The sequence below is a fragment of the Sprattus sprattus genome, assembly GCF_963457725.1.
Source record: "Sprattus sprattus genome assembly, chromosome: 10".
Lineage (NCBI taxonomy): Eukaryota > Metazoa > Chordata > Actinopteri > Clupeiformes > Clupeidae > Sprattus > Sprattus sprattus.
The window spans coordinates 26,544,674-26,568,035 of NC_137908.1; the positions used below are offsets into that span (position 1 = coordinate 26,544,674).

The 23,362-nt window shown below is 45.0% G+C and overlaps 1 protein-coding gene across 3 annotated transcripts in view; it reads left to right on the forward strand.

Annotated features, from left to right (window-relative positions):
- The window catches only part of r3hdm2 (R3H domain containing 2), a 63,167-nt gene that overhangs the window by 21,276 nt on the left and 18,529 nt on the right, over positions 1–23,362 (forward strand). The window contains exons 3-15 of one of the 3 annotated variants that reach the window (XM_080846176.1): positions 11,367–11,633; positions 11,802–12,035; positions 13,040–13,081; positions 13,968–14,057; positions 14,629–14,752; positions 15,878–15,956; positions 16,275–16,334; positions 17,059–17,199; positions 17,460–17,568; positions 17,771–17,866; positions 18,483–18,514; positions 20,153–20,209; positions 23,093–23,325. In XM_080846176.1, coding sequence (XP_080702302.1) covers positions 11,859–12,035; positions 13,040–13,081; positions 13,968–14,057; positions 14,629–14,752; positions 15,878–15,956; positions 16,275–16,334; positions 17,059–17,199; positions 17,460–17,568; positions 17,771–17,866; positions 18,483–18,514; positions 20,153–20,209; positions 23,093–23,325 — 1,240 coding nt within the window. In that variant the 5' untranslated portion in view covers positions 11,367–11,633; positions 11,802–11,858. The remainder of the gene's footprint in view (positions 1–11,366; positions 11,634–11,801; positions 12,036–13,039; positions 13,082–13,967; positions 14,058–14,628; positions 14,753–15,877; positions 15,957–16,274; positions 16,335–17,058; positions 17,200–17,459; positions 17,569–17,770; positions 17,867–18,482; positions 18,515–20,152; positions 20,210–23,092; positions 23,326–23,362) is intronic. The other 2 variants (XM_080846177.1, XM_080846178.1) reach the window with 2 other exon arrangements.

Genomic DNA, 23,362 nt, shown 5'->3' on the forward strand with positions numbered 1-23,362 from the left:
AATGTCTAAGACTACTTTAAAGGGCCTTTACAAAGCCACACACAATCAGTGTTTATTTAAATACTGAAAATCCAAGAAACTTTATTCTATTGCGCATCAAATCTTTGCCAATATTTCTTAGCAGTCTGTTATTTCTTGTTATTGTTATTGCAGTCTAATATTTCTGTTACATGGTGTCAATAATAAGGCCTGAATAGACTCAACCCATGTCCCCGAATATTCAATTCAAAAAGTAATTTTTAAAGAATTATGAACTTGCATTTATAATGTAGCATGTTCATTTTTGAACATTAAATGCAAGAATCAACTGTTCTTTGCATCACTTATGCTGCATGTACAATAATACAAGGCACCCAGGACAGAAAAAGTAACTCATCACATCTTGCAGGCAGACCTCTTGATCAGGTTTTAATATGTTGTCTCTTAATGTGGCCAGATAACTCTAATGGCTTTGTAAGACTTGGCCTAAAGCACAGTTTAGTGTTGATGTCCCATTGATTCGTCCTTCGTTTTCTCTGGTTTGCCTGTCCATTGCCATATTTCTCTTGTCAGACCAATTCTGCACCCTCTTCCTGATATGTGTTTATATCAAAAAGCAATCTTTGCCAATGTATCAAACACAACTGAAATAAGGTTTGTGGCTCTATTTTCTTCTGCGAACGTGAAGTGGGGAACACCTACGTCAGAGATATGAATTGCTACAAGCGTGGATGGTTTTGTGAAACCTTCCGTAGCTTGGTTCTCTTTCAGCGATTAGTCAGTACAGCATGATTTCAATGTTGTACACTTGCAATGAAGTTTATTCATAATAATAATTATTATTATTATTATAAACTTTATTTATATAACACCTTTCATGCAAAACAATGCAGCTGAAAGTGCTTAACAGCAAAGAAATTATGTGCACAAAAAAACGACATGCACTTTGTCAAAATAGACATCAAATTAACATAAAACATACAAACTAGGATAGAATGCATAAAATTAAATAAAATGAACGTAAACAAACAGGGATTAAGTGCATAAAGATTTAAGATAAAAAGTAATAACAATTATAATTATTAAAATTATAAAAATGTAAAGCATAAAATACATAACATAAGCTGGAAGATAAAAAAAACTTTGCTACTTTACTTTGTACTCATTTTGTTTAATTTCAGCTAACTGTTCTTGTTGGAAAGCTTCTGAAATGGTTAAGCAGGCTGCTCAAGTACCAGCCGGTAGACCCTAGTTAAATGATCTTTTCTCACCTCGTCAAATCTACCTCAATCGAAAAGCCTTTTTTATAGTTTCAGTTCTGTTGTATACTGAATTTTCCCCCATTTTGTGATCGTTGGTGCTGAGCTTTGCCAAAGAACATTCAGATATAAAGCTAGCCGATAAAAACGAGTGGCAAAATAAGGCGCAAACATAAATTTGTACCATTACTGTTATCTTTAGTGTTAAAAATGCCCAAGCTTTGTGCAGCAACAGACTGCCAGAACAAGAACTTATCTGTCTTTTCTTTTCCAAAGGGTGCTGACAGGTAGCCTAATAAATTAGTTGTTATTATTAGCCACGGTCACATTCATACCAGTTGCATATGCCTGAATGAACTAACTCGTTTTGCAGTGGCCTCCTATGCTTTCATCCATCCATAAGAGGGGCACCCAGGCACCCTCAGGAGCCCAGAACAGTGTACCTTTTCATAGCCATTCATTTGCTGAACCTTACATGTTGGCTAGCCTATATAACATCAAACTTTTTGCATTGGGAAAATTAAAAAAATTCAAGGATAGACAAACTAGTTAAGTGTAGTCAGAAGACTGAAAAACGAAATCTCGCGAAATATACAAGCACAACAATACCTCGCTAATCAATGCACTAGTGATGTGTCGTTCGTGAACGATTTGTTCATTTTGAACGAATCCTTACAACGACTCGAGAGTAACGAGTCCTCTCAAAAAAAGATTCGTTCTTTTTCTCGTTCATGACCGCGCATCGGGACAACTGGGACTGTTGCATTGGCTAAGCCAAGGAAACAGAAAAGATTTGTTGAATGCAGGTCACGTAAAAATGATCCAAAGACCCGTATCCGAGAGACCCAGTCGGAAAAAGAACGAATCATTTCTGTTTCCTCTAGCTGACTGTACTGAGCCTATGCAGGTCACGTGGAAAAGGATCCAACGACCCATATCCGGCAGATGAACGAATCATAGATCCAAAGACACGGTTGTCAAAAGAACGAATCATTGAACGAAAGACACGTTTGGCAAAAGAACGAAACATTGAACGAAAGACCGATATCCGGCAAAAGAACGAATCATTGAACGAAATACCCATATCCGGCAGATGAACGAATCATAGATCCAAAGACACGGTTGGCGAAAGAACGAATCATTGACCCAAAGACACGTTTGGCAAAAGAACGAAACATTGAACGAAAGACTGATATCCGGCAAAAGAACGAATCATTGAACGAAAGACCGATATCCGATATCCGGCAGATGAACGAAACATTGATCCAAAGATGGTCGGGAGGTGAACGATTAGGTCATCTGCCGGATACAAGTATTTGGATCATTTTTCACGTGATCTGCATAGGCTCAGCATGGGAAGCTAGAGAAAACCGAAATGTTTCGTTCATTTTGACTGGGCTCTGGATATTTTTTCACGTAACCTGCATAGGCTCAGAAGAGGAAACAGAAAGGACTTATTAACCTCGTTCACTTTCGAGTGTCTATGTTTAGTAAGACGTGAATGATATTCTTTCACAAGAAATAATTACAGGTTTAGTTATTTTAACTTTTTAAAACTTTACTTACAGTTCAGTGCAGCGTAATTGTTTGCCGTGATCTTTAAATGCTTATGTGATAATAAATGACCATTTCATCCAAACTTTCATAATATATTATTTGAATGCAGGAATTAGTATCTGCTGGTTTACATGTAGTGACCTCCATGAAAATATGATACGTGTTTGTAGTGGACGTATTTACGCCAGTGAATTGGCTATAAAATTAAAAAATGTTGAGCAGCACCCCCCCCCCCCCCCCCCCCCCCCCCCCCCTTGAAATGAACGAATGACTCGAAAAAAGATTCATTTTACTGAACGACATTCAAAGATTCCAATGATCCGAACTTCCCATCACTACAATGCACAAAACAAAATCCGCTCAGTGACAGGCCAGGAAACCCTATACAACAGCTTTTGAGAAAGGATGCCAGTCTGAAGCGAGGTACAAATAGTGTCGGTAACAAAATGTTTAATAGCCAATTGATAAGCTGCAATATCAGCGTTTCCACCTTTTGCAGCATTTCCTATATCAGAACACAGTGACACACTAACTGTAGGCCTATAATTTTGCATCAATTGGCTTAGATTATTAACACATTATTAACATAATTTATCCCAAAGTAACATGGGCATATAAGAGGAGCTTCCTTGTGTAGGCCTAGATTTAATTTGCTGAGCTATACTAAAGATTAAGTTCACTTTATTAACATAGACATTAATGTCAATCAAATACAAAACACCCAAGTAAACTCAGCATAGGCTACACCATAAACCAGGGGTCCCCCACCTTTTTTGCACCACGGACCGGTTTAATGTAGGGAATTTTTTTACGGACAGGCTTCAAGGTGTCATTTTACACCTCTTATTATTCACGTCATCAATTCATATTGATGTGAAAAATTCAATTGCACCCGTGAGGCAAGCGCGAGTTTGATAGAATGAAGCCCGTACTGCTCATACACAAAAGTTTGGGGGCTTATTTTTTGAGTGACGTATCACTTGAACGAGACAAGCGTCTTGACGTGACAAAAGGCACAGGCGAATGTGACGTCCGGGAAAATCCGGTCGTTTTTCAAAATAAAACACCTTTCAGATGCTAATAATTAATACAGTGGAATTGATATAAATGATTTCTTCTTTCTGTGCGGCCCGGTAACAAATGCCTCACGGACCGGTACCGGGCCGTGGCCCGGTGGTTGGGGACCACTGCCATAAACCATCAGACTCATTCTCAATCATTTGGGTTTCTTTAGTTGCTCAGTATTCTTGGATGAATCTGCTACATACAATAAAATGTTCAGATGTTTCAACAGTGAGGCTATTTGTCCCTACCCTCATCTACACTACACTATTGAACCAGCAGACTCCCTAGCTGTTGCCTTGATCTGAGTAAGTTATGTTATTGTACACAACAAACGAAAACTTATTTTGAAAACCGTTTAATTAATCATAAAGCCCACCGTGTGCTGTGTGTTATTTGCTGGGCATGGGGCTAGTGATCCTGTGCTGTTGACGAGCAATCACACTTTGCATTTTCTTGAGGAAATGCGTCTCTAGTTGTACAGTCTTACTCTACGCCCTGTGTTTATAAGTGTTCCTCGTATCGTCATTCTATGTCACCTCTCTGCTCATCAAGGAAAGGACATGAACAGGCCTGTTTTTAGAAGTGGTGTACAGCAGAGGTGGTGTGAAGTCTCATTATTGATTGGTTGTTTGTACCCAGCATGTACCCATCAACAGGTGTGTGCTCTCTCTCGGCTGCTTTCATTGCCTTGTACCATACAATAGATGGCTACAGTGTTCTATAGGCTATATGGGGAGTAATAATAGGGTACTGTCTTTACAACGCTATACTATATTGGCAAACCGTTCACCTTAATCTAACAAGTCCAGGTATCCTTGAAAGTATAATTAGTTGCAATTAAGATAAAATTGTTTATATATTGTAAAAGCATATAAAATAAAATAATAATAACGTATAAAAATAAAGCATAGTTATGAAGCTTTATGAAGGCCTTTTATTCAACCACTAGACAGTGCATATGAATCACTGTGGGTGGGGTCATGAGCTTACAGGATGAGCTTAACTTTAGAAATAATGCATTAACAAAACACTGGGTCCAGATTACGAAAGTACAAATAAAATAAAATAAATATACAGAAAAAGAAATATGCAGACTATCTATTGTTAACCCGGGTTGAGATCCAGGTCTAGTCCGGCTGCCACATGGGCATAATTAGTGTCGACCGGCTTGGGCTGAATTTAATTGAAAATTACAGGATAACGCAGACTAGAAAGTCTCTCCCACGTTGATGGAAAATTGTGAAAAATTACTATTTCTGGAGGAAAATCAGAAATCGCCTTTAATAACCTTAGGTAAAATTTTGCAGAGTAATATAAAGTTACAGGTTTAACTTAGCCAGCCAGTAGGCCAGTATCTGTGCCATACTGGGCTGTTCGGATGGTTTTGTCTGAGATGTGTTTGACTCATTTATGCACTTTTAGGCAAGTTGAAATGCAAACATATTCATCACTTATTCAGTAGACACACATGGATGAGAGAGCAGTTTGCAGTGTCCAGGAGCCTAATTTGGACTTTGGCCCCAGTGGAAGCTCAGGTCTCTCACCCTCATGAATCATCAGTACTCGTTAGTAGTAGATCTGGTGTACAACCCTACAAACAGTCCAGAAATAAACCAGTGTTGATTAGTAGATTGCAGATTGCAATCTCTCTCTCTTTGTGAGTGTGTAATAGAGAGAAAGAGAGAGAAAGAGAGAGAGAGAGAAAGAAAGAGAGTGAGTGAGTGTGGGTGCGTATGTGGAGGATAATTGGGGAATAGGGGTGATGTGAAGAAGGTTGGGGGTGTAGAGGGAGATGACTGCTTTTCTCTTGGTGACAGAGCCTGTTGCCATGGAGCTGGTCCTCCCATTGGTGGAGGCCCTGGCCAATAGCATAACGGCACCAACTGTTTCATCATTGAGAATTTTTTCCTGCCGTCTTCTCTCTCTCCCTCTCTCTTCCTCTGGCTCCACTCACCCTCTCCCCCCTCCCATCTGTTTCCCCTCTCCAAAGCATGAAGAACTGGTGAAATGGCATACGGTTTGTAATGGAAACTGGGTCCGAACCAGAGTTTCATCTTGCCATCCCCTTTCTTTCATGCAGGAGCAAAGAGACCGATCACAGTTCTCTGGAACACTCACACATTCAAACTTCTACATTCACCAACTCGCCCCCTCTCTCTCTCTCTCTCTTTCTCTCATTCTCTCATTCTCGCTATCTCTCTCTTTTGCGCGTGCACAAACACATACTGTCTTGCCCCTGTGAGAAAAACAACCTGGTTTCAAACCATGCTCTACTGATGCAAATCTGTATCCATCTTCTCTGCTCTGCGCGATGTGCTTGATTCACTCTGCTTTTTGAATGAACCCTGAGAATGAATGAACTGGAAACACAAGCACGCAAAACATTAAACCAGCAACGATTTAACTCCAGAATATCCACATAAAATCTCTGCCTTTTTAATATGGTCTTCAAGGTAGTGAAAGGTATTTTGCACTATAAGTCCCCACAGTTATGTGCTGGTCTTCAGGGTGAGGTGCGTGGGGTTCAGGCACTAGGGTATAAAATGGAAGAAATCTGTGGTAGTCCCCTTGCTGTGCGGAAACCAGAAGTCCACCACTCATGAAACAAAAAAGCAATAAAGAAATGACTGGCAGTATTCTTGTGTGGCCTGATGATGCATTTTTTAGGGGATTTTCCACTAATCGTGTGTGTGTGTGTGTGTGTGTGTGTGTGTGTTTGAGATGGTGAAAATGGATCTTGCGGGGTGGGATTTCTCTTTGTTTTTACGCACAGTCAGCTTGCAAGATTTCTTTTAAAATTTTAAACATGTCCACCCTGTGTGTGTGTGTGTGTGTGTGTGTGTGTGTGTGTGTGCCTCACTCACCTACATCCCAGCCCTCGTTCTCCCTTATCAAGTGCAGAAAGACTACCCTCTCCCTCTCTCTCTCTCTCTCTCTCTCTCTATCATTCACTTGTTCAGCATGCAGTGAGGGTGACGTCTGGGCTGGACAGTTACCTCTTTTACCATGATGCCTCAGTTGTCACCGCCCCCTCTCTCCTCTGTCATAGCGAGGATCCCCCTCTCTCTTTTTCTGTTTCTCTCTCTGTTTCTCTCTCTCTCTCTGCCCTCCTCCAACTGCATGCATCTGCCTCTTCGTGCTCTGGCTCTCTCTCTGCTTCCTCCTCTGCAAAGTGCTGATTTCTTTCGTTCTTTGTCTTTCTCTCTCTCACTCTCTTTTCTTTCTTTCTTTCTATTTCTCTCTCTCTCTCTCCCTCTTTTAATGTCTCCTCTTAAATTGTCAAGCCTGCTGACGCCATCCGCCCCCACTCAGCCCACTCAGTCCTGTGGGACGAGCTCTGACTCATTCTCTTTCTCTTTCTCTCTCTCTCTCTCTCTCTCCATCTCCCTCTCTCCCTCCCTTCCTTCCTTCCTTTCTCGTCGTGTTACTTTCCCCCTCCCCTCATCTTTCGTGCTCCTCTAACTCCTTCCTCTCCCTGCACTTGCCAACACTTTCTTATGAAGTTCCATCTTTCCACAGCCTCCACCGCTGTTGTCATTTTTCTCCTACCCCCCCCCCCCCCCCATTCTCTTTCACTCTTCTTCAATTTCCTGTATACATCAAAGGATACTGCATGTTAATCACTGTTCACACAACACATGTCTGAGGGTGATGATCAGCATCACCAAGTGTCACATTGCATGTCCGTGTGAAAAAATGTGTTGGTTTGAACAAGCAGATTCATCAGAAAGTAGTGTGCAGAGGGCAGAAGGAAAGTGGGTATATTTGTCAGTCAAACAATCGATCTGTGGTTACATGGCCGTGCAGGAGTTCTTCCCTTCTGCCTACTTCTTATTCAACCTCCGTGTGTGTGTGTGTGTGTGTGTGTGTGTGCATTTGGACAAGGGAAATCCTCTGTGACAGACGACACCTACATTCACATGGACAATCCGCACACAAGTGCACACCAACGCACTGCAACACACACACACACAGACCATGGCAGGCTCCGAAAAGAGTGGGCATGTAGGCTTCGTAATACTGCAGATGGGGAGTGGCACTGAATTTGGGTCAGGCTGCTGTTGAGCTCTTTCCCTCACCCCCTCCCTCTGCTCAATCGGTGTGTGTGTGTGTGTGTGGGTGGGTGTCTCTCAGAGCGAGCATGCACTCTCTCCGCCGTTTGCTTTGCTACCGTCTTCTCTCCATTCAGAGATTTGCTCTCCCATTCACCTGAGTGCTGAATGGAGACGCAGGGCTGTGCTACTCTACTAAAGATGGAGCCTCACTTCCCTTTCCTGCCTGCTGTTGCTGCAGCAGCCCTCGGCTGGCATTGAGGGGCTGCACAGATGAGTCGGTCATGGCCGTACTTGGCCATCATTCACATATACTGGGCTCAGGAGCAGTAGTCTCATTCAAAGTGACTTTGGGGAGAGCAGCCCAGAGTCTATAATGAAGTTTCAATTCAAGGTGACATGAATAGTGATTTTACCCAAAGAAGTGTCTAGAAGCCAGCCAGCCAGAGAAACCCCAAAAACTATTTAAAAAGAGGATTGCATTTCCACAGCATTAGTTCCTGTTCATGCCCCTGTCAATCCAGGACAGGGAAGGTTGTTGCATTAGACAACATAATGCTTGTTTGATGTTGGCCAGACGTGGCAGTTAAAACATTGACTTAGTTTTACAAGTTGGAAGGCCCAGTGTTTGCAGTGGTCTGAGAGGTCCTGGAACTTTGGGTCCTTGGCTGTGCCGTGCTGGCCAGCACCACCCCTGCTGTAAGCTATTACCATCAGACCCCGGCATGTTGAAGCCTGGCATCAATGCCGGGAAGGCTGGGCTGGGGTGTGGTGGCAGTGGCGAATGCATGTACTTTAGGGACACTAGAACCTTCACAGAGGGATCCATTTCAAGGAATGGCATGAGGATTTGGAATGACTGGAAGCCACTGCTGGCACACTTCAGACATCATGCCATGCACTCTAGCACAGCTTTGTGCACAAGCAATTTTAGAAAATGTTTTCTTTATACTTTAGCAGTCGTTGCCCATCTCAGACTCATGCCCCTTTTTGAGCTGCAGTCCCCCCCCCCCAGCCTCTTGCCCTCTAGGAATCTCTGGCGGACGGCCCTCTCCAAAACAACGCCACGCTCCTCTGCATTCACTCCGCCTCGGTCAGCGCCGGCCTCGGTGACTCGGTGACGGTAACCTGAGACAATAGCCTGACTCATGAATCATCCGCTCACCCTGTCATCAGCCTGGAAAAATATCCCCACGATCTAGCGCACAACAGTGGGAAGTGTATGAAGGGTGTCTGTTACATGAGGAGGGGGGGCTTAGCCTAGGCTTCAGCTGCGGTTAGAACCATTATTAGAACCACGGTGTCGGGAAAACACATGGAGGCTGTCTGACTTGTCCCACAGAAATGCAGTCGTGACGTACTACATTGGAGAGCCACTGGGCTCATGTAGAGACTTTGGTCAGGCGATACTGTATTGAGATGAGTTAGCTTTTAGGTTGTCGCTCCTTCTCTGCTCTATCAATATTTCTCTCTCTCTCTTTCCCCCCCTCTCTCTCCTCTTCGCCTGAACCTTCTGCGTTCCCCATATTTATTTTTAATATCACCCTTCCCTCTGCTCTTTTCTCTCCCCCACTCCCGCTTTCACCATGCAAATGGCAGCAGCTGAGAATGACGATGTTGTCTCCTTGACAACCCTCTATGCCTGTGAAAAAGAGAGAGGAAAGAGCAGAGCGATTGAGAGAGGGAGAGAGGGAGGGAGGGAAGGTGTGAGAGAACTGGGAAAGACAGGACCTATGTCAATCCATTCATGAATGTCCCTGTTCTCTCTTTACGATCTCATTGAGGCTTACAAATTCCACTGCAGTCTCTCTCTCTGTCTGTCAGTCTTTCTGATGAATTGTCTCTCCTTCGAGAACTTGAATGAGCCACTGAGGTGTGTGTGTGTGCATGCATCCATCAGGTACCCATGTGTGTGAATATGTGAATGAATGTGCACTTTGAAGCAGCCTTGACCTTCTTGGTGACAAATAAGTGTGTGTTTGTGTGTTGTTGATGTTTGTCTGTGTGTGTGTTGTGTAAGTGTGTATGGGTGTCACAGGCACTGATGCAGTGCGGAGCTGATGACAACCTCTCTCTCGCTTCCCCTTGGTCTTTTCCTGTGGGAATCCCGGCGATTCTCTGGCTACTAATCTCTCGCCTTCCTTGCAGCTCTTCTCCAACTCTTTCGGTTTATCTCTTTATTTGTTTGCATCTCCATTTCTCCCTCCAGCTTCTTTTCTGTCTCCTCCTTTCTCTCTCTTGCTCGTCCGCTTGCTTGCTCTCTATTTTCTCTCCTCCCCCTCCCTCCTCCTCTTCTTCTTTCTGCAGTATGACGTCAGAGGCAGGGAGTCTCCCTGTGTATCTGTGCCGGGGCCTGAACAAACTCTCCTCTACTCCCCTCCCCTCCCCTGCTTTCCTCTCCTTTCTCCCCTCTCCCCTCTCCTCTCCTCCCCTGTCCTCTTATGTCTTTTCCTCGCACACAACTTGGCTCCTCATCCATCGTTCTGTCCTGAGGCTGCTTTTGGAAATGTGTTCATGATTGTGTGCACATTTATATGTTTGTGTGTGTGTGTGTGTGTGTGTGTGTGTGTGTGTGTGTGTGTGTGTGTGTGTGTGTGTGTGTTGGCTCTGTTACTTGTTTTTTTTCTTTTCTCTTCCTGGGATGATGGGCAGTGTCGGCCAGGTGGCATGTGGGACAGATGGATGGGTTACTCAGTTCTGCCTCCCTGTGTGTGGACACACACACACACACACACACACACACACACACTTGTGCACTTGCACAGCACTCACACACATGCTTGTATAACCCTTACACACACATTGCATGCATTGCTTGCACACATTGCATTGCATGCTCACTAGGGGTTTAAGGAAATATCAATACATTTGAGTATTGCAATATTATGTTTTGTGATACTGTATTGATTCTCAGAAACACCTCATCAATGAATGTTCTCCCCTAAAATGATATTTTACAAATCACAGTATATTTCCTTGCTTTCAGTATCGTAATACAGTATATTGCAGTATATTGAATCATAACTCTTGTATCATGATCCGATCGTATCGATCATGCACAACACAGCCTAATCGAATTCACACACACACACACACACACACACACATAAACACCCACACACACACACACACACACACACACACACCCACACCCACACCCATAAACAAAGCCCCTCCATCCTGCTCTTGTTGTGGAGTTAAAGCGCAGGCTACTGCCATTACGCACCGTGGCAGAGATGTGTGGATGGTGCTGGTGGTGGATGTGACGCATGGTGGATGTGGTTAATTTGCGGGTTGTCTGTGGCGACAGCGGGAGGCTGCTTATGGAGTCGTTCTCAAGGTTTAAGTCATTAGGAGCCTGCTGGCACAGACTGCCTTTCTCGTTCACATTTTCCCTCAAATGCCGTGTCTAAATTATTCTAATATGAAGTCTTTTCTCTCTCTCTTTCCACAGGTCTGTGAGTGTGTGTGTGTGTGTGTGTGTGTGTATGAGATCAAGTGCGTGCATGAGTGTGTGCGGCGGTCCCAGGATGCCACAGCAGTAGCAGTGGAAGGGCAGGTCGAGTGAGCTGCGGATTCCCCTTGCTGTTTTCTCTTGTTATGGAATGCCTGTGCCCTGCCCCCTGCCCCCCCTGCCCGCTGTAGGATCCTCCCTCTGTCACCCCCTGGCACCAGACACCGGCATTGCACCCTACCTCTGCTCGCTTCTCAACGAGCCCCGGTATGACAGCACTTAACCACACGTCTGCAGTTAGCTCTTTCCCCGTCTGAAACATCCTGTAACTGTTGCTTTGAAACTCTAACAGTGCTATTATGTTTTAAAAAAAAGCTACAATGCTTGTTGTCACTTAATGTGTCATATTTCCTTCTCCCTTCCTTCTCCATTCAGGCTCCTTGGGGTTTTTGGTGCCCGCTGCGTTTGCGCCGCCTCCTCTCCCCGGGGAAGATGTCTCTGAGCTTGGAGACAGACATCCAGAAGGAGGGGGAGAGCGGCCAGCTTGCTGACACGGAGGCAAGCAGCACATGCATAGCCAGTGCCCCGCTGCCCCAGCAGGGCAAGGAGGGCAAGGAGGGAGGAGGAGATGCCCCTGAGCTGGAAGAGAATCTCCAGCAGGACTCCCAGGTGAGCTCATCCCACCCACGCTGTTCCACCTTCTCTCCCCCATCATCCCTCTATATTTCTCTTTCCCCTTACTTAAAACTTAAAACTCATATTAGTCATGGGGAAGAGGTTTACATTGGAACATTCCAAGTCATCTAGTGACTTGAACTTTCCTTACTTTCCTATCTACGGTAGTCTGCTGAAAGGCTATTGAAAATCCCTCTGTTGCATGTTCCAGGCCCTCTAAGACATTGGTAGCATGACTCTGAAAATGAATTGTTCACTGATGATACCCAGAGCTAATGGTACCCAGAACAGAGACCAAGTCTGTTGTAATACAAGGACATTGATTACATTGGTGTATCCTGAAATTACCAGATCCTCTTTGGGGAGAAGCCAGAGATTGGGCAACGGATACGACCTAACCTCTTTGGAAAGATACAGGAAACTTTAAGAACCACACTACAGTAGCTCTCAGGCAGCCATTTGTCAACATGCCATGCCCTGGCTGCTTTAATGCCTGGCTGGCCCTGAGCCAGAGTGGGTATTCCTCTTTTATGAGCCATCGCTCTGACCCTGCCTCCACTGTTATGGAGTGAGGGATGGCAGTAATGCCGGCAGCTCCTATCAAATCACACCGTTTTCACCCTTTTGGAGCAGATATGTTTTCTATGTAGACACACAGGGCTGACTGAATGTTCAATGATGTGTTAGCTGACATGTTCTTTCAGCTTCACAGTAGTAAGGAACTCTTTTAGTCTGGCTATGTTGCACTCATCACAGTTCTCCTTCTGTAGTACCTGAAATCATAAAAACCCTGCGATGCAAATTGATGATCTGTTTTATTCTACCAGTGTCCTTAATTGATACGGTAATACGCTGGTCTTCCTTCCAGCTGTCTCTACTCATCTCTGTTCTTCAGCAGTAACTCGTCGCGATCTTTGACACCCTCATTCTGTCCTCTCTCTCTCTCTCTCTCACTCGCTCTCTCTCTCTCTCTATATATCTCTATCTCTTTTCCACAGAGGCGATCACAGAACCATGGCCATGGGAGAAAGAGGGCGAAGGTAAGCAGAACTTGTTTGATAATGTTTGCTTAAGCCAGCCGTGTCAGTAGCCTAATCTTGCACCGAGCTAAAGCCCAGAGTCCCACCATCACTGCACTTTAAGCAGCCTTAGCTGTATCCCGACCTCACCCTTTCGCTCCCCCCCCTCTCTCTCTCCCTTCCTCCCTCTTCCTCTCCTTCTCTCTTATCCGCCTCTCCCCGCTTCTCTATGGGCAGTGTTGTCTTGGCTCATGCAAGAAAGCTGTAAGCTGCAGCACAGGGATTTCTGGACTGGGGCGGTGAAGGCTTGTGCTTCTTTCACATGTTTGCGCCCAGTGTGATGTGTTATGTGGGTGTATCCCTCACCCCCCTTTCCCCTAATGGGATTGGGCCATTTTCTCTCCTTCGTCACTAGGCTTCTGCTTGTGACTGGAATGAGTTAGTCATTCCCTGCAAAGATAAAATGAGGGAGAGAAAGAAAGTGGTGAGAGAGAGAGAGGGGAAAGGAGGAGGAGGAGAGAATGCGCCTTTTCTGGGTTGACCTGCTTTCTTGTACTGTAGATCCTTTCTCGCTCTAGTTGGCCACGTCGCCAAGTATGTCAGCCACAAACATACACACCCCCTCTAACTTTCAAGCCTTATAATGGACACTTCAAGTTCTTGCAGGAATGTCTTTCATAACATAATAATCATGTATAAATCATAATCATAGCCAAGCTGATTTGTTCACACATTGACAACCATTGGTTTGGTGTGGTTCTTTCAGTTTCCCGTTACGTATTATTCCCGGTTGTCTAAGTTAGTTGCACTGATATTTTCCTTCTTTCTCCTTTTAGAATTGAGTTGAAAAATGGCCCATGTAAATGTATTGCGTTATTCTCTAATATGGCCGTCTCATCCCACCCAGTCCAATTCTAAGCTGAAGCTGGTGCGGAGTCTGGCGGTGTGTGAGGAATCCTCAGGCCCATATTCAGCAGATGGACTCCCAGAGACTCAGGTAAGTTCTCACTGCTGGTAACAAAGCCCTCCTCAATGCACTTTTGCTTGCCTTTGGAAAATGACAGGATAATCACCAGAGCCATTTTAATTAACAGAACAATTACTTCCTCTCTATAGGGTGTAAATTCAGACTTCTGCACTGTGTGTTGCCATTGTGAGTGTGTGTGAGAGATGCGTGACTTTTATTCTCAACTTACTAGCTTCTAGTACTGGCTTCTAATGGACTTGTCAGTCATGGTCTTTAGTTCAGGGCATTAGATGGAGCATGACTGTAATTTCAGGTGCAGATGTTTGCGCTGTTAAATAGATGGAGTAATGCGGCTGCAAGAGTAAAGGCTTTTCGATTAGGCCACTTAGGCCCCTCATCCAGAGCTATACACATCGGCACGCTCATAACACTGACCAAGCCCCACTTCTCAGTCTACAGCCCGCTCATTTCTTTCCCGTGTCTCACAAAGGGCCTAATTGCGTTTTGTGTAGCCTAGCGCAAAGATGCAATGCGTGTGGATGTGTTTGTCAGTGGCGTGCATGATGTACAAGGACCCTCTCTCTCTCTGTCTCTTTGGCAGGATATCATTCAGCTGCATATCAGCTGCCCTTCAGACAAAGAGGAGGAGAAGTCCTCCAAAGACGAGTACGAGAACGAGGAAAAAGACAAGAAGGACAAGAGTATGCGGAAGATCCTCTCCCGCGGTGAGCCTTTTTCTTTCTCTCTCTCTTTCTGTCTCTCTCTGCCCATCTCCCTCTCTCTCTTTCTCTTTCTGCCTCTCTCTCTCTTTTTCTCTCTCTCTTTTTCTCTCTCTTTCTGCCTCTCTCTTTCTCTCTCTTTCTGCCTCTCTCTTTCTCTCTTTCTGCCTCTCCTCTCTGTCTCTTTCTCTCTCTCTCTCTCTCTGACGTATGGATGCAAGTGTGTTTATTTTTATCTCGCCAATGATTTCCGTCATCACTTAATCATCTCCAGGCTGGGAGAGGTAATGTGCGGCACCTCGCCCCGTGTCGTTAGTTTACCGTGCGCAAATGTCAACAGGAAATGTTCCTCTAGGATGCAGGTTGGAATTAGGCTCTATTGACTGGTAGTAATAAAGCAGACAAACATGGCCCGGTATCCCCACCACTATGACTCACTAGGATGCTCTACTCCCCCTCCTCTAACCTGGTGGTTCCATCTCAAGACTTCACTTCCATACACGTCTATACATGCCTGATGAACACAGAGTAGAAGCCCCTCCTTACTGTGGCTGCTCAAACATCACCAGGCCTGCTATGTCACATCCATTGTGTGGTATTGCTTTCCTATTTCTGCGCTTTTTGGATCGTATAGATTTGATGTGCCTCCTTTATAATTTTTAGTTATAACCATGCATAGTGTGTCTCTCTAATGCTCTTGGATGAGGGCGTGGAATGAATGTCTAACCCACCAGCAGAATAAGAAGTCAGACGGCTGTGATGGAGCCCCTGTTCAGTCCCTGCACACTCCTCCGCATTTGACAATTGAAATTCATTTATCAGCCACAGTCGGTGTGTGTGTGTGTGTGTGTGTGTGTGTGTGTGTGTGTGTGTGTGTGTGTGTGTGTGTGTGTGTGTGTGTGTGTGTGTGTGTGTGTGTGTGTGTGTGTGTGTGTGTGTGTGTGTGTGTGTGTGTGTGTGTGTGTGTGTGTGTGTGTGTGACGTGTGTCTGTGTGTGTGACGTGTGTCTGTGTGTGTGACGTGTGACGCGTGACGTGTGTGTGTGTGTGTGTGTGTGTGCGTGACGTGCGTTTGTGTGTGTGTGTGTTCTAAATTGGTCTCATTTTTGTTTTCTTCTCACCTTCCTTTCAGATTCTAGCCAAGAGTACACTGACTCCACCGGTATCGATGTGCACGAGTTCTTGGTCAACACACTGAAAAACAACCCCAGGTATACATGTTGCCTTATTGATTGCCAGTGCTTTTGCAGACACCACATTGACACAGAATAGCAGGGCTGGCCTTCTTCTCCCAGGCTATCCTAAAGCCAATACCCTAATGATTGCCTCAAGTGTCCAGCGCCTCTTTGCTGGCATTCTGGAGATGGCTATGCAGCCACTCATTCACTCAGGAGACCATTGGGCACATAGACTCTTTGATCTTTGTTGGGAACAGTTGGCACTGCGTTCTCAAATTCCCTCTCTCTCTCTCTTCCTCTCTCTCTCTGTCTCTCTCTCTCTCTCTCTCTGTCTCTCTCCTACTTAAACAGGGATCGGATGATGCTGCTCAAATTGGAACAAGATATCCTGGAGTTCATTAATGACGACAAGTGAGCCAGATTGCTGTGAATGCTCCAGCCCTGTTTTAAATATAAAGCCCCCCTGTTTGTCCTGCTTATTTATAGCAGGCAGTAGTAATAGTATAATTATAGAGGATAGAGTTTAATTGCATTGCTGCCTGGGCCTATACTGGGCAGAAGAATAGTGCAATTATTGTGTGTGTGTGTGTGTGTGTGTGAGTGAGTGAGAGTGTGTCATTACTGTGTGTGTGTGTGTGTGTGTGTGTGTGTGTGTATGCATATTGCCTCTGTCATTAGTATTACTGCTGGTACTCCAGAAGAACACCTGCTACAGCATGGTTCTTGTAAACTCAATGTCATGGGTATATCAGTAAGCAGGACAGCTGATCAAATGTTATTCTTCATTGAATTCTTTGATTTGAATTCATTGAATTCTTGATTATCACCAGACTCCCTTATTCAGTTAAACTGTGTAAAAATAAATCCAAGTTCTGGCTCAGTAAAATAAAAATTAAGTAATTACAGCTAGATACGGTAGCCTGAAGAGGATCCTGTATAGTTACAGTGTGGATATAGGATATAGCAGATGGCTAGATATAGCCTAGCAGGTTGGTCATAAAGACACAGACTGCTGCTTCTAGGTTGAACATGCTTATTAGTGGTTCCACTGAGCCCAGTCCACTGAGTGTTTCTGTGCCTAAACCAAAAAAGCCCACATTTCACAGACCCATCTTTGTTTTCCGTTGCCCCACAGTAACCAGTACAAGAAGTTTCCTCAGATGACCTCCTACCATCGCATGCTGCTGCACAGGGTGGCGGCCTACTTTGGCATGGACCACAACGTGGACCAGACCGGCAAGGCCGTCATCATCAACAAGACAGGCAACACACGCATGTAAGCACTCATATACTGGACAATGACACTGGTGGTCAGAGTATGTTGTAGATGTTTAGATGTTAGTCTGATGGCGTCTAAGCAGATGGATGTGCAAGTGCCAGACAAGAGCTGGCAAACAATGTCCGTTTAATTTATCAGAGAGCATATGCACTGATGAAATGTATGCGTTTAGTGGACTTTAATGGATGAAAGCTCTGTATGTGCTAATGTGAATATTCTCTGATCATCTTTTTGTGTCGTTCTCCGCCCTTTTCCAGCCCTGAGCAAAGGTTCTCTGAGCACATAAAGGATGAGAGAAACATGGACTTCCAGAAGAGGTTCATCCTGAAAAGGGATGATGCCAGCATGGACAAAGACGATAATCAGGTGCAGTCGTCTTTCCTCATTAGGCCTCCTAATGTCTCCCAACAAAGTCACTCTCAGCCACTCCTGTTGTATCTGTCCTGTTTCAACGAGTCTTGCCTCACCACAATAGGACGCGCTTGAATGAGGCAGCGTTCTTTAAAACTGAAATACGAGTGAGGTTTTGATTTCTTATCATAAGTGGCCTTTTTGTTTCACCCATCAGATCCGTGTGCCGTTGCAGGATGGGCGACGCAGCAAGTCCATCGAGGAACGCGAGGAGGAGTACCAACGGGTGCGAGACCGGATCTTTGCCCGTGAGGTAAGTGTCTGTGGGCGAGAAGAGGAAACTAGCCAAGTCCCAACCTCTGAGTCTCTGGTCCAACGGCGCTCTCTCTCAAAGTCCAGCTCCAAATGTAAAGGCCCTGTAAAGGCTGGGTGGAAGAGACGTTAGTTGTGTTTAAATGGCAATCTTCACAGTGTCGTTGTCCTCAGTAAGGACAGCAGTGTAGTGAAGCACTGTTGGTCTCCTGATCTTACACCTCACTAGAGTGCACTTTGCAGCGTGTGTCTTGGCCACAGAGGTACCCCTGGGGAGGCAGCTCTTTGCATATTAAAGAAATGCTGTTGGCACTGTTTCTTATCTGATGGGTTCTTCTTATCACATAACTCATTTTGGGGGGGTTTGGAGCTGGTGTGTGTTGACCAGAGACTCAGTTTTTTTTCTTTTTTTTTTCTGTTCTCTTTTCTTTTTATTCTCTTTTTTTAACATGTAAAGGTTAGCTAGTGCCAGGGCTGAGAGCGAGTCGATGCCTGAGAGAGCAAGGGTTCATAAACATCCTTAAGGTGTGAGTTTGGGGAATTGAGCTCAGCTAATTCTTCAGGGCAGAAACGCCGATGAGGCCGTTCGTAATGTGCAGGTGTTCTTTTCTTTTCAGTCCTCTCAAAACGGATACGTCAACGACAACAGGTAAGCTCCTGCCTTGTCGTGGAGACTTTCACGTCTTGTGTTAGAGCTCATAATGTGTGGGAGAAGTCACTGCTTCTCTTGTCGAAGGGAAGACATTCACACAGGTGCACACACTCACACACACACTCACACACACACTCACACACACACTCACACACACACTCACACTCACACTCACACACACACACACACACACACACTCACACTCACACTCACACTCACACTCACACTCACACTCGCACATGCACACGCACACGCACACGCACACGCACACGCACACGCACACGCACACGCACACGCACACGCTATGGGTGTGTGTTGTGGGTCTTTGTTTGCAAATCAGGCCTTATCTGTTTGGGCTCTATACTCCCTGAGGCGAAATGAGATTTGGCCTTAAAATGAGAACCTGACTATCAGCTTGTATTATGTTACTAATTCAAGACCTGGGGCGTTTAATTTATGCCTTTTTTGCAAGCTTTGGTATTCACTGTAATAATTTTGTTCTTACCGTGTAGCTTTTTGGCCCTTAATGGTTCTCTAACTGCTGATGGTCCTGTAGGAAAAAAAAGTAAACATATGAAATGGTGATTAATGTATCTGGGGTGAATATGAAGCCCAGCAGTGTTGCTGAGAAGTCTTGTGCATTTAAATGGGTGATTCATCCAGATGCCTCAATTTGTAAGCAATTTGCCATCAAGTCTAGAAATATGGATTTAGTCATTTTCTCTTTATTCACAAATTATTCACAATGAAGACATTAATGCATAAGCCTTTTTTCACTTGAAACTGGATATCATCAGAGAAAATAGCATCAGCATTCCAGCGATAATGACAACTATTGATATGCCAGCGATACATCCTTCCCAATAGGTTTGGTCAATATGAGACGAGCAAACCCAGCCTTTTTAATAATCCTCACAGTAGCTAAGCAGACTGAGATGGTTGTCAGTCCAGAAGGCTTCTCTCCTCAACTCCCCTCAGGAAATCACAGCCATCACTTCCTGGAGCATCCAGAGCTTACTGAACCTGCTGGGCACATCCTATCCTATGACACAGACACACACACAGACACACACACACACACTTACTGATTCACTCAGTGTTCCAAAACCAGTGGCTACCGTCTGGTTCATAGACTATAGGACGCAGCCTGAACATCCAGATATATAGTAGGTTTTGTGAGCGCCTATATTTTGGGTTTGCCTCAAATGCTCTTATGTATCCTATAAGAGGTTCCACATGCATTAGATTGGAGGCATAATGGAGCCAGTAACTAGCTTAAGCATAGGATGTGAAGATGTGCCTGTGTGGCTCTAGGGCAGCCTGGAGTGCAAGCTTGGGTGGATTTCCACAAACTGCTGAGCACGGTTAAAATGGAAGGGAGTGGGGGGGAGAGGGGGCGGGGGGGCTTTTTGGGGGACGCTGCTCAGTTTGCATTTTTTCCTTATTTTTCCCCCCTCACTTTTTGTGTTGCTGGGATTTATCGCTCCTCTAGGGGGGAAGCTCCTCATTTTGCCACCCCCACCCCTCTCCCTTGCAGCCCTTGTCCCTTACCCCACCCCACACACACATCCCCCTTCCCTCTTCCCCTCCCCCCACCCCCAGTAACCTCTAGCATTTCTCTCCAATGTAACCCAGCAGACTTTCCACTGAAGGCTATTCCTCTAGTTCTCAAAAGAGGAGGCAGATCTTTAGGTACTGGGTGTGATGTGTGTTGTCATGCCTGTTTCTGTGGTTATTTTTTAATGATTTCTTTTTTTTTTATTTCCACATGTGTGTATTTTTTGTTTCTGTTGTTTTTTTCTCCTGCTTGGCGATGGCTCTGCGCACTGTGGGGATTGACATGCCTATGCATGGCTGCTTGGTGGGGATGTTTATTCCCTCACTTTATTTATTTATCCTTTTGACTTAATCCTCTGGAGATGTTGGCCATCACCCCTGCTGCACACAGCATCACTGGGGGGGGGGGGGGTTGTGTGTGTGTGTGTGTGTGTGTGTGTGTGTGTGTGTGTGTGTGTGTGTGTGTATTTGTATGTATTCAAGTGTGTGTGAATATTTGTGTGCGTGCGAGTCCATGTATGTGTGGGGGGTCCATGGTGGAGGTTGAGCCCCAGTGCCCTGTGCTGATGGACAGGCTGCAGCATGAAGCCCTCCCCGCTGTCTGTCACTGCGCCCAGGTTTATATCTCTCTCTCAGCTGTTTCTTCATGTCGGGCACTGTTTCAGCAGTATGGCATGGTGGGAGTGACTTTGCCTAGGAGAGCCACAGTCATCAGCAGAGAGTGTGAGGAGAGGGTTGAAACGCGAAGCCAGGCGAAGAGGTTTTCAGGTTCGGCTGTTGCCTGCAGGTTAGAGTATCAGATTGAGAAACAGTGCAGCCTACTGCATGGAAAATGGTAGTGCATTCCCCCTTAAGAATGTATTTAAATAAGCTGGTTAAAATAGTATAATGAAGATTTACTGATGGTTTGAATTACGTACTGTAGTGTGTTTTATAATTATCAGAAGAGCTCATGATTCCGTTTTCAGAATGTGAAATGGCTTCCGGGGGGAAGAGGTGGCAGATATAATAGAAATATTTCTGCCAATCTGCCTTCCCTCTCGTTCTACATGATCCTCCCATCTCTCTCATCACTGTCTCTTTCTCTCTCTTTCCTTCTGTCATCTGTGTAGTGAAAGCCACCTTCCCCTAAAATAGGCTGCGCAGCTTGCTTCAAATAGCTCATCCATTAATTACAGCCACACTGAAAAATGTATCAGACAACGCAACCTTTACATTAACACAAAAACGTTAAAAAAAAAACACTCAACACGGGAAAAGAAAAACCTAGGGAGCCAGAGAAAGACACTTTACTCTCCATCTGCCAGGTGGATTTGTCTCCCTTCTCCAATCCTGGAGATTTTCCTACGTTTTTTTCCCCAATAGAAGAATGAGCTAAATTTAAACACATCCCACACACTCTCCCTTCCCTGTCTCTCACCTCTCAGCACCAGGGCAGGCATTCTGCTTCCTCTCCGGTTCTTACTCCTTGCTTTTCTCCCCAATTCTTCCTCCACGCAGGCTCAGGCACATACAGTAGATGGGCAGTACAGTGGACCGTGGAAACACCACAACAGGTGGACACATTCATTTGCGCAGCTTGATGCTGGTCACTCTGCAGTCACGTGGCACAAATGAGAGAGATGATTCATTAGGGTGTTGCTACCGCTTGCTAACCTACAGGAGCTTGCTTTATTGAGCCTGTTATGATATCCCCTTTTCTGGCTTATTCTGGCGTGTTCAAAGAGTATTTAGTGTATAACAATCTCTCAATTTCAAAGTGTTCAATCGGCCATTTAGGGAATGCTACAGTTTATGTGTTTGTTTTTTGTTGTTGTGATAAGAGTGGCTGTCTGATGGCTTACAGGAGCTTCTACAGTCAGGCTTCTGCGTTCAGATATATACATCCTATTCGCAGCAGTAGAGTCTGCATTTACTTGGTTAACCCTTCCTTAAATATAGCAGGTGTGGTTGTCGGCATATGTGTCTAATTGTTTGTATGTGTCTGTGCTTAGTTGAATAAACCAGTATTTGTAAGGTAACTTGGCAGTAACATTTTGAATGTGTGAGTTTGTCTATTTGTGTGAGGTTATTTGTCTTATTGTTATGTGCTAGTATGTTTTCTGCATTGTGTGTAGGATGATGGTGTGTTTGTGTATGTTGTCTACCTACTATGTGCTGTGCTTATGTCTGTTTGTGAATATGTTTTGTATTTTGTGTGTGTGTGTTTTGGTTGTCAACAGTTTGGGTCTTTTTGGGATGTGTACTAAGTAAATGTACTCCTAACCGTGTGTGTGTGTGTGTGTGTGTGCGCGCGCATGTTGGTGAGTTGAAGTGTTATTGGAGCTGACGGGTTCTCTATGTGTGTGTGTGTGTTTGTTTGTGTGTGTGTCTGTGTGTACGTGTGTGCGTAGGCTGCTGGGGTGTCTGCATTTCTTGGATTGTGATTTTTGCTTGGAATGGGGTGTTGGAAAGAGCTGTTGGTATTTGTGCTGAATGCTTCATTCTCCCAGAAAGCCCCTAGAGAGATAACGGGTTTTTTCCCCCTGTGATCAAGATTTGCCCTTTACTCTTCTCTTCCCCTCTTTCATTTCTCTCTCCTCTCTGCACCTTTTCTTTCCTTTGCTGTTCTGATCGCTCTCTCTCTCTCTCTCTTTCTCTCTCTCAAACTCCCTCTATTGTGTTTTTCTGTTCTCCCATCAATCTTTCCCTTGTCTCTCTGTCCCCTCAATCTTTTCCTTTCTCACCCATTTGGATCTCTCTTTACTTGAAACCTTTGTCTGTCTGTATACTTCTGTCTTCTGTCTTCACTTATTTGTTCTCCTTCCCTTGCCTTCATCTACATCTTTGTTTCTCTTCCTCTTTCTTTCGCTGTTTGCTATCGCTCTGTTTTCCCCCCTCTATTCCCCTGTATATCCTTGTGTCCCCCTTTTGTCTTTTTCCTCTCTATTTTATCCTCTTTATCCTTTCTTTCTCTTTTCTACATTTTCTCCCTCGCTCTCTCTCTTTCTTTCTTTCTTCCTCTCTCTCTTCCGTCAGGGGGAACCGCGAGAGCTCCAGCCGAGCCTCAAGCAGCAGGCAGAGCAGCACGGACAGTGACATGAAGTGTCTGGAGCCTCGGCCGTGGAGCAGCACTGACTCGGACAGCTCCAACCGCACGCTGCGCCCGCCCGTCACCAAGGCCAGCAGCTTCTCGGGCATCTCAATCCTGACGCGCGGAGACAGCCTGGGCAGCAAGGGCTCACAGGGCAGTGCCAGAGGCTCCCGCAACGGTACTTAACCCCAGCACACTGTTGACACACACACACA